At 44.8% G+C, this 14,331-nt stretch overlaps 2 protein-coding genes across 2 annotated transcripts in view; one reads left to right on the top strand and one right to left on the bottom strand.

The window, feature by feature from the left end:
• Positions 1 to 7,530, top strand: part of VSIG1 (V-set and immunoglobulin domain containing 1) — a 20,623-nt gene extending 13,093 nt beyond the window's left edge. Inside the window, exons 3-7 of the mRNA XM_010141848.1 lie at positions 2,302 to 2,500; positions 4,062 to 4,217; positions 4,900 to 5,019; positions 5,789 to 5,915; positions 7,347 to 7,530. Coding sequence (XP_010140150.1) covers positions 2,302 to 2,500; positions 4,062 to 4,217; positions 4,900 to 5,019; positions 5,789 to 5,915; positions 7,347 to 7,530 — 786 coding nt within the window. The remainder of the gene's footprint in view (positions 1 to 2,301; positions 2,501 to 4,061; positions 4,218 to 4,899; positions 5,020 to 5,788; positions 5,916 to 7,346) is intronic.
• Positions 7,531 to 11,988: 4,458 nt separating this feature from the next.
• On the bottom strand, positions 11,989 to 13,587 carry PSMD10 (proteasome (prosome, macropain) 26S subunit, non-ATPase, 10; the record flags this gene model as incomplete). The annotated part of the gene is made up of 3 exons (XM_010141860.1): positions 11,989 to 12,142; positions 13,168 to 13,334; positions 13,441 to 13,587. Coding segments are annotated over 3 exons (468 nt in total), but the record flags the coding sequence as incomplete, so codon positions are not given.
• Between the last annotated feature and the right edge of the window lie 744 nt (positions 13,588 to 14,331).

Below are 14,331 nucleotides of genomic sequence, written 5' to 3' on the forward strand. Positions count from 1 at the left end.
CCCTACCCCACACAAACAGATGCAGCTGATGGAGAGGAGAAGAAATCCAGCCCATCACTGCTGAGATCTATAGAGGAACATCAGCTTAAGAGGAGCCTGCAGTTAGAAGTGACAGTTCTCGTCACTGCAGACTCTTTGGAGGAACAGTGTATAGCTCTGTGGTTGCTCATACCTCGATAAATGCAGAATGGGACAAGTGTGGCCAGAGAGGTTTTGTAATCAGAGGTAGATCAGGTTTTTGAAGAGCCATTTGCTTACACGCAGCTCCTTATTTTGAACACCCTCCTTCCTTGGGAATACGAGGGTGTGCATCCACACTCTGATTTTGCAGTGGAAGTCCATCTCTAGGTATTTGCAAAGTATAAAGTCAGTTTTAAAGCTGATGGCATTGCATGGAAACCATGGCAACTGGTCCAGCAGGCTGTCTACGCTGGCCTGCTGGTCTGCTAACACGGGACCTCTTAGGCTGCCTCTCTGCAACTCCAGTTTTCCACCTTGGCAATGCAGTAACGTAGCTTTGCTGTTCAGAGTCCTGCATCAATTGTACCTGGTGTTTGTAATCCTGGGGCAGGGAAAGATAAAGCCTGGCTGGAAAGCAGGCAAGATTGCACTTGAGATGGGGCCAAGCTGCAGTACCAGCGCTGCCGGCGCGGTGCAGTCTGGGTTCTGACCTTCCTTTCAAAGCCTTATCGTTGCATGACCCAGCTGTGCTCTGGCAGTTTTGGGGTGTAGCGTGCCTTAAGCTAATAAAGGCTTTCAGATAACATTGCTTAAAGACTTCAGTCAACACTATCAGGGTGGATAAATAGAATTAAGAATAAATATTCTTAATTCAAAATGCAATCAGTTGATCTGCAAAGTAAAGGAAATTATACTTCTTGCCTGAGGATCTGCAGCGTCCCTAAAGCTGGCACATTGACCAAAAGGAAATTCTGATGCTAGTCAAGTGTGAATGGCAGTACACAGGAGTCTGTGAAGCTTTTTCCTGCAAGTCTTTTCCAGCTATTCCCATTAAAAACCATGCTGTCGGTCCAACTTCAATAAATATGTCTGCACAGCTGGAACACCAGTTCAGTGGGAACAATGTTAGATCTATTCAGGTCCCAACCCGTAATTCTGTATGGCCACCTCTCACCAGTTTAAAAAAATGACTGAGTACGCTGGAACTGATCGCTTTGCCTCGACAGTGGAGTCTGGGCACGTGGACGCTGGGGAAGGTACAGCCTACCCCAAATACTAACACTGTTACACAACACAATCATCAACATCTATATGAGAAAAGTAATTAATGTTCCATAGTTTTAACACAATTCTGCCTCTCTTTTCAGTCAACAGACAACAGGTTTGGGCTTAGAAGCTTATGGGGCCAATTCTACAGCCACAGTGCTGTAAAGTACAATTGATGCTACTGAAGCCAGTGAAATCAGTCAAGGCTAAACAGCACATTTTTATTTGGGAGGACAGGTTGCATCCCTCAGACATTAATCCTTACTATGTCTATAATTCTACAAAACTTGTTTTACTGTTTTAGTAAAAGGGGAACTTCTTAATCCCAAAGAGGATCCAAGCACTGAGGCCAACAGGTATTCTTCACTTCCACCTACGGTGTAAACTCAAAAAACCAAGGTAGTCCATGACGCTGTCTCTGACCCTGACTACACAAGCAAGGAGAACAGCATGGCTGCTTTGACTGTGTGATGATTCTGCTGGTGTTCTCGTACCACACTTTTATTGCTTCCAAATTTACTGCCAACAGATCAGGTGCCTTGTTTGCTTAGACCTGTGTCTTGTGGATTCATTTCTGTTCTCTGATGCTGGCTTCTGTGTTTGGAAAGCTCTGCAGCCATCCACTTTTTGCAATGACAGGTCCATTCTTGTCACAATCTCCTACTGAGATGTTTATTAATAACATCACAAATTACCAGTGCTTCAATTAGTGCAACTATTCATTGCACATTTCCCCACGGAATTGTCATATGATTGACAATGGTCTCACCTTCGGCTTTGCAAATGCACCAGTCTGTGACTGTGACCAGTCTGTGAGTATCCACAAAGAACAAGCTACTGTCCATCTACACAATTAAAAAAACCCATTTCTGACAAGCTTGTCTTTTAAGAACCACTAGAAATATATATTCAAACATACCTTGTTTTCATCTCTGCTTTCTTGGGGGAGGGGGCAAGACGGGGGGTGCCATTGCTTGGCTTAATCAGAAATCAGCTATATTCCAATTATGAGAGCCAAGCAAAGAGGCAGTACGAGCTCTTGTTATTAAACTAACAATTGATTCTTTATCACAGATCTATTATTATTCAAGAGGCCAGTCTTACTCCTTTGGAGAGTTTAAGGACAGGATAACAGCCGCTACAGGTCCAGGGAATGCATCAATAACAATCTCCAACATGCAGCCCTCAGACACCGGTTCCTACACCTGTGAAGTTTTCAACCCACAGGATGACACTGGACAGAGTCAAAAATCTGTGATTGTCAATGTGCTGGGTACGTGCCTTTCCTCTCTGTTGCTGCATTGTAGCTCTCCTCCCTTCTTATGAAACGCTGAATTCACAGCTCAGACTGCGTAGGACCAGAGGGAATAACAGCGCTGTGATAAACAAGGCCCATGATGCAGAGAAAGGGCTCACTGATGCAGCGAGGCAGAGGTTTTTTCCAAGGGCTCTGGGCAGGCAGAGCCTGGGGTGCCCTCTAGCTTCCACACCCAGCAGACCTGGTACCACTCCACAGCCCTCCAGCTTGAACCGCAGCCAAAGCTCATGCTCGCAGGACTGCCCTTCAGAGTCACTTGCTGCTCTCTAAAAGCCACCTCATGAACACAGGTAAGGTAGCTGGAGTTACCCAGTGTCACTACGTTCTTCTACCTTTGATTAAAATAAAAATCACTTTTAGCTGGGAGTGACAACTGCCTGCTGAAGCCGTTGCGTCCAGCCCCAGTGAAGACCAAAATTTTACTAATTTTACCTAGTGTTGGTCACAGCGACTTGCGTAAATCTAGGGAGAGGCAGCAGTGCAGCCCAAAGGTTCTGGCTCACCCCCACTCCCAGAAACTCCAGAAACTCAGAAACTAAGTATGTGTTGGATGGATGTAGCACAAAGTCTGTCATAGATGGAGGAAAGCAAGAGTTCAACCATGAACAGGCAGGACAGAAAGGATGAAAAGCAGTGGAATGAGATATTTTACTTCCTAGGAAGATAAAGTTTGTACTAACCCCCTCTAACCACTGCTTTTCTACTGAGAATTCATCCCTGGACAGAGTGCCAAATCAAAGGCATATGAGAACGTGATTCCAACATCGTCTGCCAGGGATAAGAAAAAGACTTACGTAAACCCACTCCCTGAAAAATCAAAGTACTACTGTTAATTCTCACCTAAAATTCCCCAAACAAATAGTAAATTTTGGAGCAGTTGAGTAAGACACTGTACTTTTCATAGGAAAACCAAGAAAGGTCATTCCTTTACGCACACAAAATTGGGCTGGTATAGTACACTGACAGCGCTCTGAAGAACCACAACAGTGTATCTACAGTGAGAAATGAGACATAGCAGGTGTAAGTGAGGACAGAATCTTCTGTGTGCAAAGTGAAGAAACGCTCTCAAAAGAGATAATTATTTTTAACTCAAACCGTAGCTAATTTATTTCCTCCACAACTGCAGTACACAGAAGAATCAGGCCCCGACCCTCTCCCTTCATGTGGAAAAGCTCCCGCTGTGTCCCTGAAGAAAATGATGCTACTATGTGGCAGAACGGTGAATGATGAAGAGCCCATTAAAGTTAAAGTAATTGATAGTCTTCATCTCAGCAACTCCATGATAGTATTTAGTATGCAGATGGAAGAAAAGATCATAAAAACACATCCTAGGCCAAGTGCATGTAGTTAACACTATTGCTCAGATCCATGATGGAGACTCTGCTCTCGGGTGGCAGTCTGTGGGTGGGGTTCAGTTCTTCACTCACAGCAGCACAGCCCCAGAACGCGAGCAGGACACTTGCAGCCCCAGGCGTGTACTCACAATGTGTCTGTTCTCCCCCCTGTTATTTTACAGTCAAACCATCAAACCCGTTCTGCAAAATAGAAGGAACTCCTGAGAAAGGCCATCTGATCTACCTCTTATGCCGATGTGAAGAAGGACTGCCTCGCCCTGCCTACCGCTGGTACAGAGTCGATGAGAACACCCTCAAGCCTGTGACTGAACAATTCAGTACGTAACTATAGGACCACCACACTGCACTCAAGATCTGGAATTCCTTAGCACCAGCTCTTTCAAACACGGTGTATCACACAGGGTGGTTAAAACCTGTCCTCCTCTTCTGATGGTCAATCTCACAAAATCGTGTTTTCACTTGTTCAAATCTACTGACAGTGGTGCAGGATGTTTTTTCTATTTGTTTTAATAAAAATGGGGTGGCATGTTAAAGACTTGTTTATGCCATCACTCTAAATTGTTAAAATGGGAGAAATGTTTATGCCCTTACACCTCCCTTCCCTTGAAATTTTTAGTGATCTTATGCTCAGAAGAAGTTTAGTCAGTTTATCATTCAGGTGCCAAGACCTCGACCCTGAAACTCTTCAGTACCTGTTCTGTTTTTGTTTGTGAAGTCACACTGACAACAGTATCAGTGTGGGTGCAACAGCAGATAGACTGGCTTGCAGAGCTGGGGCTCCTTCTCACCTTCTAATAGACTCCCACAGCACCCACTGCAGGAATTTTCAAGGAGGGTAAATGGTTTTTCTATTTAAAGAATGTAAAAACACCCAAATGAATGAATAATCGGAGAACCCCGCTCCTGACCCCTTAATACCTCTCACTACGACCAAAAAAAGACAAACATTTCCCTCCGCAGCAGACAAAGGGTAACCTGTACCCGCTCTCTTTGTCACAGACCCAAACACCGGCATTCTTTACATTGGCAATCTCACCACCTTCGAAACTGGGTATTACCGGTGCGTAGCCAGCAACGTCCTGGGGAACAGCACCTGTGAGCTGGACCTAACTGCAAAGCGTAAGTTTAATGCATGACAATAATCACGTCTTCGATGTACGACACACACAGACGTGGGAAAATGCTGTAACAACTTTAAAGCACTGGATTTTTTTTGGAAGTGAGGACAGCTTGGGCTTTGTAGAGCTCCAGAGTTTTCATCCAGGTGCGCCCAGAATTTACACTGACATAGACAACTGATTTAACACCTCCAGCTTCATTTCCCACCGGGAGCAGGAGCTGAACCACGTAACTGGTAACATGTAACAAGAGCCAAGATTATGTTGTACAACCAGCCATGAGAGATGTCCCTGAAACTGTCCCCCAGCTACTCAGGGGTCTACACCCTGAAAGTTGCAGGGCAGACCTAGAAGCTGTCCTGAGGTGGAAACAGGTGGTTTGGGGGGCTCACAACCATCAGAACATGCATTTTACATCTCAGCTGGAAGACAGAGATAAAGGCAACCTGAATTTCAGAATTTGTTTGCAAGGACTGAAGAGCGAAGGCTTTCAGCTATTGCCAGCGCTAACAGCCTTGTGTCTCCCGTAGCCAGGCACAAACACAGGGACTGCTGGGGAAGGGAGCTACCCAACAGGAGAGGAGGCTGCGGAGGTCATAAACGCACGGGTCTCCCTTCCCCAGAGAATCTCTGCCCCGCTCCTGCAAATACAGCTGTCAGTTTTGTAGCTCTTTGACTCCAGTGTCTCCTTTCAGTGAAAGGCTCCTCCAACTGGATTTTGGTATAAAACTACTTTTAAAAAAGTCAAGTGATCTTTTTTCTCTCTCCAGATTCAGACAGTGGTGTGGTTGCTGCAGCATTAATTGGAGCGGTTCTGGCAGCCGCTATCATATGCGTTATCGTCTGGGTCTTAACCAAGAAGGCAAAGAAAAAGAAGTCATCGAGTAATGAGATGCAGTAAGAGTTTCTGCTTGCTTCATTTTAAGACAATTATTTCTGTAAAGCACTGCTGATAACCCAGAACCAAAGTAAAACATAATTACTCTAAACATTTTCTTTAAGGGTAAATAATACAGGTTTGGAGAAAACTTCCAGAGTGAGAATATTTGCTTTTGTGTGACTCTTAAGCCGTTGCTCTTGTTACAGAGGTTGCCGTTACGCTCTTCCCCATGTTTACAGGCAGCTACCGCTTAGCAGTGTCCGAAATAGAAAAGTGTCTTTTTTCGAAACAACACAAACTAAAAGTGGCAAGTTCAAGAAACAGTTTACAATATTTAAAAGTTAATGGTGACTGTTCATGGCAGGTGGGGGATGTAAAAGAAAAACCAAACGGCTACAGGTTGCCTCAGCAAATGTGCTGGGACTGTGCGTTACTGAAATTAAACACCCGAGGGCTCAGCTCGGTGCTGTTTGAAATTACAGGACAGACGCTCGGGATGGCCTAAGGCATCTCAAATGGCAGGAGGCACGAGGCTTAGGCAACAGGATAGACCCCAGAATGTCCATTTAGATCCCGTCCTGGAAATGTTTTTTCCTTACCTTGACAAACCTTCAGAGCAGGGATATCTCGTATGCTAGACAGACTGTGCTTAGCCCCACGATGTTAAATGCTAAATGAGCATGTGTGGCCGAGGCCAGAAAAAATACTATGTCATCTGGACACTTCCCTGTGGCACGCTCTAAGACTTCCTGAGATGGAATTCTGCTAAGCCAGACCAGGGGTCAGTCACTTGCGCACCCCATTTCTGCTTTGAATTGATGTAGCATGAACATCTAATTTTGTGCTCAGATCCCAATAAATCTCACCACATTGAACTAATCCACTAGTATCTGATATTTTTACACGTGAAAGTGCTTAAATATCAGGAGTTGATTTGTTACTGATTTGTCAGTATTTGATTTGTCTTGGTAAGATAAATGGAATTCATACCTGTTACTAAAAATATTTTTCTAGATTTCAGCCTTTTCATGTCTCTTTTCTGACCACACTCTTCTTTCTATGCTCTTGAATGGGACATCAGGTCTGCATGAATTTCTCGGAAAGCTCACACCAAGCAGTGTGTTTTGCTTCCCCTCCTCACACTGTTTACCAGGACTCAGTTTCCCACTCTCCTCTCCCGGCCTAGCATTTAAACATAGTAATACCCGTTTTCTTCAATGGGCTCACTTAGACCAGTGCTGCAGCCCAGTCTCAGCCTCTACCACTCTCTCCCTCTTCCTGTCGTGGCAGCAGTGACGTTGTAGCCTTTTCACGTGCTTTTGAACTGTGATAACAATATGGGGGTTACTGTTTAGACCACAAAACTACAGACTCGTTCTTTTGAAAGACTCTAGTGTAGATGGGATTTGGACACATGAAATCACAATCCTCACCCTGTCTTCCTGCAGAGAGATGGTTCAGAAACAACCCAATGCAGAGTATGTTCAGGTACCTAATGAAGAAAACATTCCTGCAACCACAGTTCCGCCGAGCAACGCGACAAATGAATACCCTAGCGCTGAGGAAACGGGAGCCTCTGCCACAGCGGAAAATGATGAGAAGCAAGAAGTGGAAAAAGAAGAAACAGCCTAGAATTTTAATACAGTTTTCCTTGTCACCTTCGGACCCCTTTATACAAAAATTGTTGTCGTTAAGATAGAAGCATGACTTAAACTGAAACAGGCATTGTTATTGTGAACCACTGGGCTGGAGATGGAAAAGGGCCTGTCACCCACTTTGAAGAGCAGATTTGGCCTCTAGAGTGAACCAAATTTCATTCATTATCTGATTATAACGATACATAAATATAAGTATAAAAAGACTATCATCCACATTTATCCAGCCTATTGTGCAAAACTAATTAGGAAATGGACTGAAGCATCTGACCCAGCAAGAGCTTTCCAGCCAGCTATCAGTGCTGCTATGTGTACCCACACAGCTCCGCAGCACAGCCTCTCCTTCAGAAACAGTGCTGGCCGACCTCACGTCTTCTGTGCTCCAAGAACAATCAGCACGGCTAATGCACTGCAGTGTTCAAAGGATCTGGTTTTGCACGTCAGAAGCAAAAAGAAGTTTCATCAATGTCATCAGAGTGCAGAAATAGATGTTAAGACCCGGACCAATGAAATCTTGTGTGCCTGAATTCCACTCAATGTTAAAAAAATGATCTTGGAAACTTTGACCCTGCTGCTGCCTGATGTGGAATACACTTTGTTAACAGTGACCTTCTTGGCTTTCAAGTTCTCAAGGACCAGCACAGCAGAGTTGAGTATTTCAGCAGAAGCGGTTTTCAGTTTAATGGAACTAGCATTCAGGTACCCAGTTCAGACACTGATTGACTGGTTTCCAGACAACAGGAGCTGGAAATCTAACCCCCTTGGAAGGCTCGCTGTAACAGGCATGTGAGCATCAGATTCCTCGTGGCACGCAGATAGAGCTGCGTTCAAAACACAGAAGTGAGTGAGTACTGCCTACTACACAACCACTAGCTCAGATGGCTTCCTCTGCCTGAGACGATTTAAGCCTGTTTCCAGGAGAAAAGGGAACTGAACCATAAACACTGATCACCAGACACCTCTTCTCTCCGGGCCACATTTCTCAGGTTAAGCAAACTCAGTTCTTCAAAAGGGCAAAGACTCCTCCTTCGAGAATTGCTCACGGACCACAGAGCTCAGGCGGACACGGGCGCACAGCCTCCACAGCTCCCTTCGGAACTACATGAGGCACATACTCGCTGACACAAGGAGACACTGCTTCCGGTCTTGTGCACTGCAGAAAAATGCATCTGGCTCGGGGATCTGGAGCTTTTTGACACTGAAGTCTTTTATAGGATCTACTTACTGCCCATAAATCCTTTGGTGACTGGTCCTAGCCTGTAAACATTAGTTATAAGCAACAGTCACCTTTAGACAAGAGCACAGATCCGTGCTAAAATTTTCAGTTCAGTTCTTACAGCTGTAAGCGTGTTTATCAAAACAGTGACCACAAAAAGAAAAAAAGGAAAAAAAAAGAAAAAAGGAAAGAAAAAAAGGAAAAAGACAAGAAAAAAGAAAAAAAGAAAGAAGGAAAAGAATGGCAACATTTAAAGTTGTAAGACATGAGGTCCTAATTAAGATTCAGTGCCGATCATCAAGCGTAAGTGTACTTGTTCCCCATTCTACAGTTTTCCAGCTTTCAAATACTTGTCTTTGATACGTGTGTCCTCGTCTTTAGCCTCATTCCAGCATAAAAGAGCATCTACAGTATTCTTATAATATTGTTTCAGCTAAGACCTGCTCGTGCCAGACTGCAAGGGTCAAGCCCTTACTAACACCAGCACTGCCATTCTCACGCTCCTCTCTCCCCAGAACATCGAGGGTAAACTTTAAGTCAGGAGCTGTGTGGAGGTCTCTTCTTGACCAGGCACCTCTCTTGCTGACTCCTGTGGCAGCTGTGCTAAGCAAAGCCCACAAACTCACACCCTTCAACCCAGGTTCCGGAGCTTACTGGGTATTTCCAATACTCCCACCCAAAGTGCTGTAAGCACGCAGAACCACGGCGTTAGCCCACTCTAACAGCAAAAGGAAGTGGCTTCCTAGGAACCTATTCCTGCTCAAGTGCCAGTTCTTACCAAAGGTGTTTCCTAATGAGGTAATTCAAATCAATTACTGGTCCAAGGGAGCCCACGACTTGGCTGACAGTGGCATTAACTGTAAATAATTTCTTCTCTGACAGTCCCTCTAAGGTCATCTCCTGTACACATGGGTCTTAGTTACATTTTTCTTACCGCAACAGCTTTCCAGCTTTCACATCTCTGCAGCAGCACTATCGGGATTGAAGGGGGGGATATATTACGTGGTCACGATCCTGATTTTGTAATCTTTCCTTACCCTCACCTCCACAAACCTCTCTGTGTGTATTCCTTACATAACCTGCTGCTGTAAGACAGGAACCTATGCTGGTGAAGCTGTAGTCACTTTCTACAGCACGTACAACCTTCCTAGAGCATCACAGCTCTAACATTTGCTAAGAAAGTAGAAATTGCCCGCTAATGGTTTTTGCATTTAAAAAGCAGGAACAATTGAACACAAGTTCTAGGGTAGAACTAGACTCTTACACTTCTGACCACCAGCGTGTAATCGATAGCATTAAAAATAAACCACAAAAGAAAAAAGAAGAAGCAAACCAGATTGCTGGGGTGAGGAGGAAGTAAGGCGGTAACATTTATTTGGAGTTTCTTAACATACTGAGATATTTTTGTAAGCCTTCTGGCAGATGTTTGTTCTCATGATGAAGTTTCTCCCATGTAAAATAGTTTATCACAAGGGATGGGCACTGCTCCTAGCTTTCCAGTGATGCTCTGGGCAAAGCACAAGCCTGATTAGGTATTCATCCACGGTGTGTCACTCAAAAACCCTGCAGAGCTATGCAGGATGCAGAAACGTAATTCAGAATTTGCCTCAGATGTTCCGACAGTCTTTGCTGCATGGCCTATTTTCCTTCTCCTGAGGGAGCAGGGACCATCAGTACAGAAACCAGATACGAAGCCAATATTCAAGCCTCTGCTCCTAGGGAAGCGGGTTTACAAAGCTACGGCTGCGTTTTTTGCTATACAAAGATCAAGAATGAACACAGAATTCTAACTTCAGCTGTTCAAGTTTTCAGCAGTGCCTGCACAATATACAAGAAACATTTTCTCCATCAGGTTCCTCCTTCTAGCGAGGTCTGCTCAGCCAGAGCTTACTGTACAGACCAGTTATCCCTCCTGCTCTCGATGGGTCCCTTCGGCAACTTTAACCAGCATTTTGCTTTCTAGGATAGATTCACAGTACTTGGTGAAGGTATTTCTTTGGTTCTACGTTTCCATCTCGCTTTTGAAAATAAATTCATTACCTTAATCCCTGCAAGTCAATCTGTAGAAGCTGTCATCGTCCATTTCACCGTGTTCCTTGCAGCTGAAGAACAAACACGTTCTGTTTCCACACCTGTAAGGGATGGCCGGGTTTCACCAGACCGCTGTTCCAGCGTACAAGGCTATTTACGAAACAGTGGTTTGTCACATGTCAGTTCAATAAAGTTTTGTAACACCAAAGGCGGCTGTTTAGGAAAGTTCTTTATTTCACAGAATTTCACCAGCATGGTTTGTTCAGAAAGGGGAGAACTAGTGAGAGAAGTGATCTCGCCAACATCAGAACAGGTCACTTTTCAGACTCGGTCTCATTAGCTCTGCCTGCTAATAACTGAATACTGGGATTTGCTACGAGTAAAGCTCAAACCAGGGTTTTGTCATAAACTGCGAGCAGCAGTGCTACATAACGGAGTCAAACAGAACAGATAAAGGAATTTACAGAAGGAGAAATAAAATTAGACTCCAAGTCCTAGAGAAGGCTCCAGAACCATCCATTACATAACAGCCATGTACTTGCAGAGGTAACCCCAAAACTGCGCCTGTGCTCAGCAGACAGCCAGTGCCCCTTGTCAGACACAGTGTAAGGCTCAAAGAAACACGGTAACAGAAAAGCTTTGAACACTCAGAGCTCGCCTGAACAGACTAAGAAGAGTAAAAATGATCCGGTTATCTAAGTAACAGAGCAAACTGCATTCTGCCAAGGGAGAGGTGTAGGTTAGAACCATCTGAAGGAAGAGAACCAGTACCCACAAAAGCCAAACAAAAAATCCACACGCAAATCACAAAGGCTAAGGGCAAAAACAAAGACTCTAGAATAAGCCTCCGAAATACAATTGACTTTATATGGTTAAAGCATTTTTGGTCCTGTTGCTTGGGCGCAGTAATTCTAAACCGGGTTCTGGAACAGAAGGAATGACCCCATTGACACAGGTAAACTGATAAAACTGCAAGATATTGAGAATACTTTAAAATCAGTGAGTTGTTTAATCAACAGGAGGTACAAACAGTTGCTTTGGCACTGTACGAAGGAAAGCTAGAGGTACACCTTCGATTACCATGCCAATGCCCGCACCCGACACCCTAGTTGAACATCCTATCACAACACGGAGACCGCAGCCTTAAACACAAGTGCACCAGGAGCAGGGTCAAGCCAGCAGTCCCCACTAGCCTTCCACCATTCTTCTGAGCATGGCGCCCAGGCCACCCTTTGCCACTTTCAGTGGGGTCAGTTCCTCTTTATTCTCAACGTGAATACTTGCACCGTGAGACACCAGCAGCTTTGCCTCCTCCACTCGCTCTTCATCGCAGGCTAAATGACTGCAACAAGAACAAGAAACCCACAGCCACTATTAAACAGTCCAAACTCTTAAAAGAGCAGCAATTACGCCTTGCCAAAAGGACGGCGTGGATGTTGGGGGGGAGATACAGCCTAGAACAACAGAACCACACACAGCCAGCTACCTACAGATTCCAAAGCTTGCTGTCCAGTTCACTCTGCTGTCATTAAGCACCTGAAGAATGCTCCTCCTGCTATTGTCCTCGCAACATTAAGACACTTCTTTAGATTAGGATTTGGCTCTGTGGTCGGCAAAGCTAAGGAGCACATAATCCACAGTGAAGTTGGAAAACGGCAATCTCTGAACCCAAAGCAATCCACTCAATTGTACGATGCTTAAAAATAACCTGAAGTAAAGCGTTACTGCAAATGCAGCGAACGCTTCTTTTCCATTTGGCATAGTGTCTTGAGACTGCACGTGCGTGTTCCAGGTCCAGGACGACACTGGGGTTTATGTACAGCAAAAACATACCGCTTGATCTTACTCATGGGAAAACGTTGATTTCACTGGAGACAAAGCAACAGGTTTGCCACCAGCTTCAAAGCAGCTCAGGTTTTACCCTTACAGATTCAAAGTGACCTCTAAGGTAATGTCAGACACGGGACTGATTGTACTTAAATTGCAACTCATTTTCCTCAGAGAGGTGAAGAGAAGCTTCCAAAATTAGTTCTTGCTTGGCAGGACAGAGTAGGCCAGCCCGGGAGACCAGTCTCCTCTGACTTTGATGTCATTAGCTCACTTCATACCCTCTAGTGGCAACCGAACGTATTCCAGGTTAGTGCAGTTTTTAAGTAGATGTAGTAACACAAATTAGTATGTCTGTACCGACACACTTAGGCAAAATGCTAAGTATGACTTTCTCAAATCCTTCTTAATGACCTAGGGGTGTGAAGCAAGAGACTATTCTGAGGCAATGAGAAAATCAAAAAAAGAAAATGAATTAATGGAGATTCATTTCATAGAGATTATGCTATATCAAGAAAATAAAAATAACAGATTACTTACAGAGGAGTGTTCCCTTCAGAGTCCTGGATATTAACAGACGCCTTGTGCTGCAGAAGGATCTGTACCATTTTTAGGTTTCCCTTGGCTGCTGCTCTGTGCAATGGGGTGGATTCAAAATGATCTGTGGCATCCGGATCAGCTCCGTTCTCCAAGAGCATGATTGCAATCTGGGTATGTAGAAAGACGAGGGGTGAGGAAGGAGGAGGAAATGTTAATATCATTAAATACTTCTTCCAAAAGCAACACTACCTCCAGTAGCACTGACAAACATACCTCCTGCTTATTTTTGGAGGCTGCATAATGCAGGGGCGTGCAGCCGTTCTGATTGACAGCGTTTACATGCGCACCCTTGGCAATGAGGGCTTTCACGATTTCATCGCGGCCTGCCGAAGCGGCAATGTGTAAGGGAGTCCAGCCGGCCTACAGGGGCGAAAAAAACCTCATGGCATTCAAACCAGGAGTTTCAGCCAAAAAAACACAGCAAAGCATAAACCCAATACAGACTGCACGTGTTCTTATCACTGTAAAGCTAAACATTACCCAGCATCACCAGCGAGACAAGTCTCACGTCCTCCCACACTCAGAACCCGACAAAAGTTGCCAGTTAAAGGACAGAGATCACCCCTGTTAAGCAGTTAAGCACAGTACCTCCGCGGGGCCGTGCAGCACTAACGGTAGTGCTTTCCTAAGAACAAACACGAGCGGCAGAAAAGGGTGCCCAAAAGTTCACGCAGTCTGTTTGATATCCTCTCCTCTAATTAAACTGATGGGACAACATTTCCTTCTTTAAGCACGATCTTTAGGATGCTTCACAACAGATGTAATTATTTCAAGCCTTCCTCTAGAACGGTGAAATCACTGAACCTGTCACCTGCTCTGTACTGCCTACCCCAGCAATGAGAAATCTCCAGCGTAACTCACGATTTGGCACAACGAATTCAAGAGGTTCACACCGAGATAAAGGTAACATGAAAACACCCAAAACAACCCAAACGCCCCCGGTTTTGCAGCTGTGCTCATAAGAAGAGTTGTTCTAAAGTTCCTTGAGAGCAAGCAAGACTCATGGAGTCTCCCGGCCCCTCTTCCCCATAAACAGCGGAATACTTGAACGTGCCTTTCTACCGCACACCCAGCTCATGCTCTGTTTAAAGCCCACAGAAGCCA

The sequence above is a fragment of the Buceros rhinoceros genome, unplaced genomic scaffold (assembly GCF_000710305.1).
Source record: "Buceros rhinoceros silvestris isolate BGI_N320 unplaced genomic scaffold, ASM71030v1 scaffold17440, whole genome shotgun sequence".
Classification (NCBI taxonomy): domain Eukaryota; kingdom Metazoa; phylum Chordata; class Aves; order Bucerotiformes; family Bucerotidae; genus Buceros; species Buceros rhinoceros.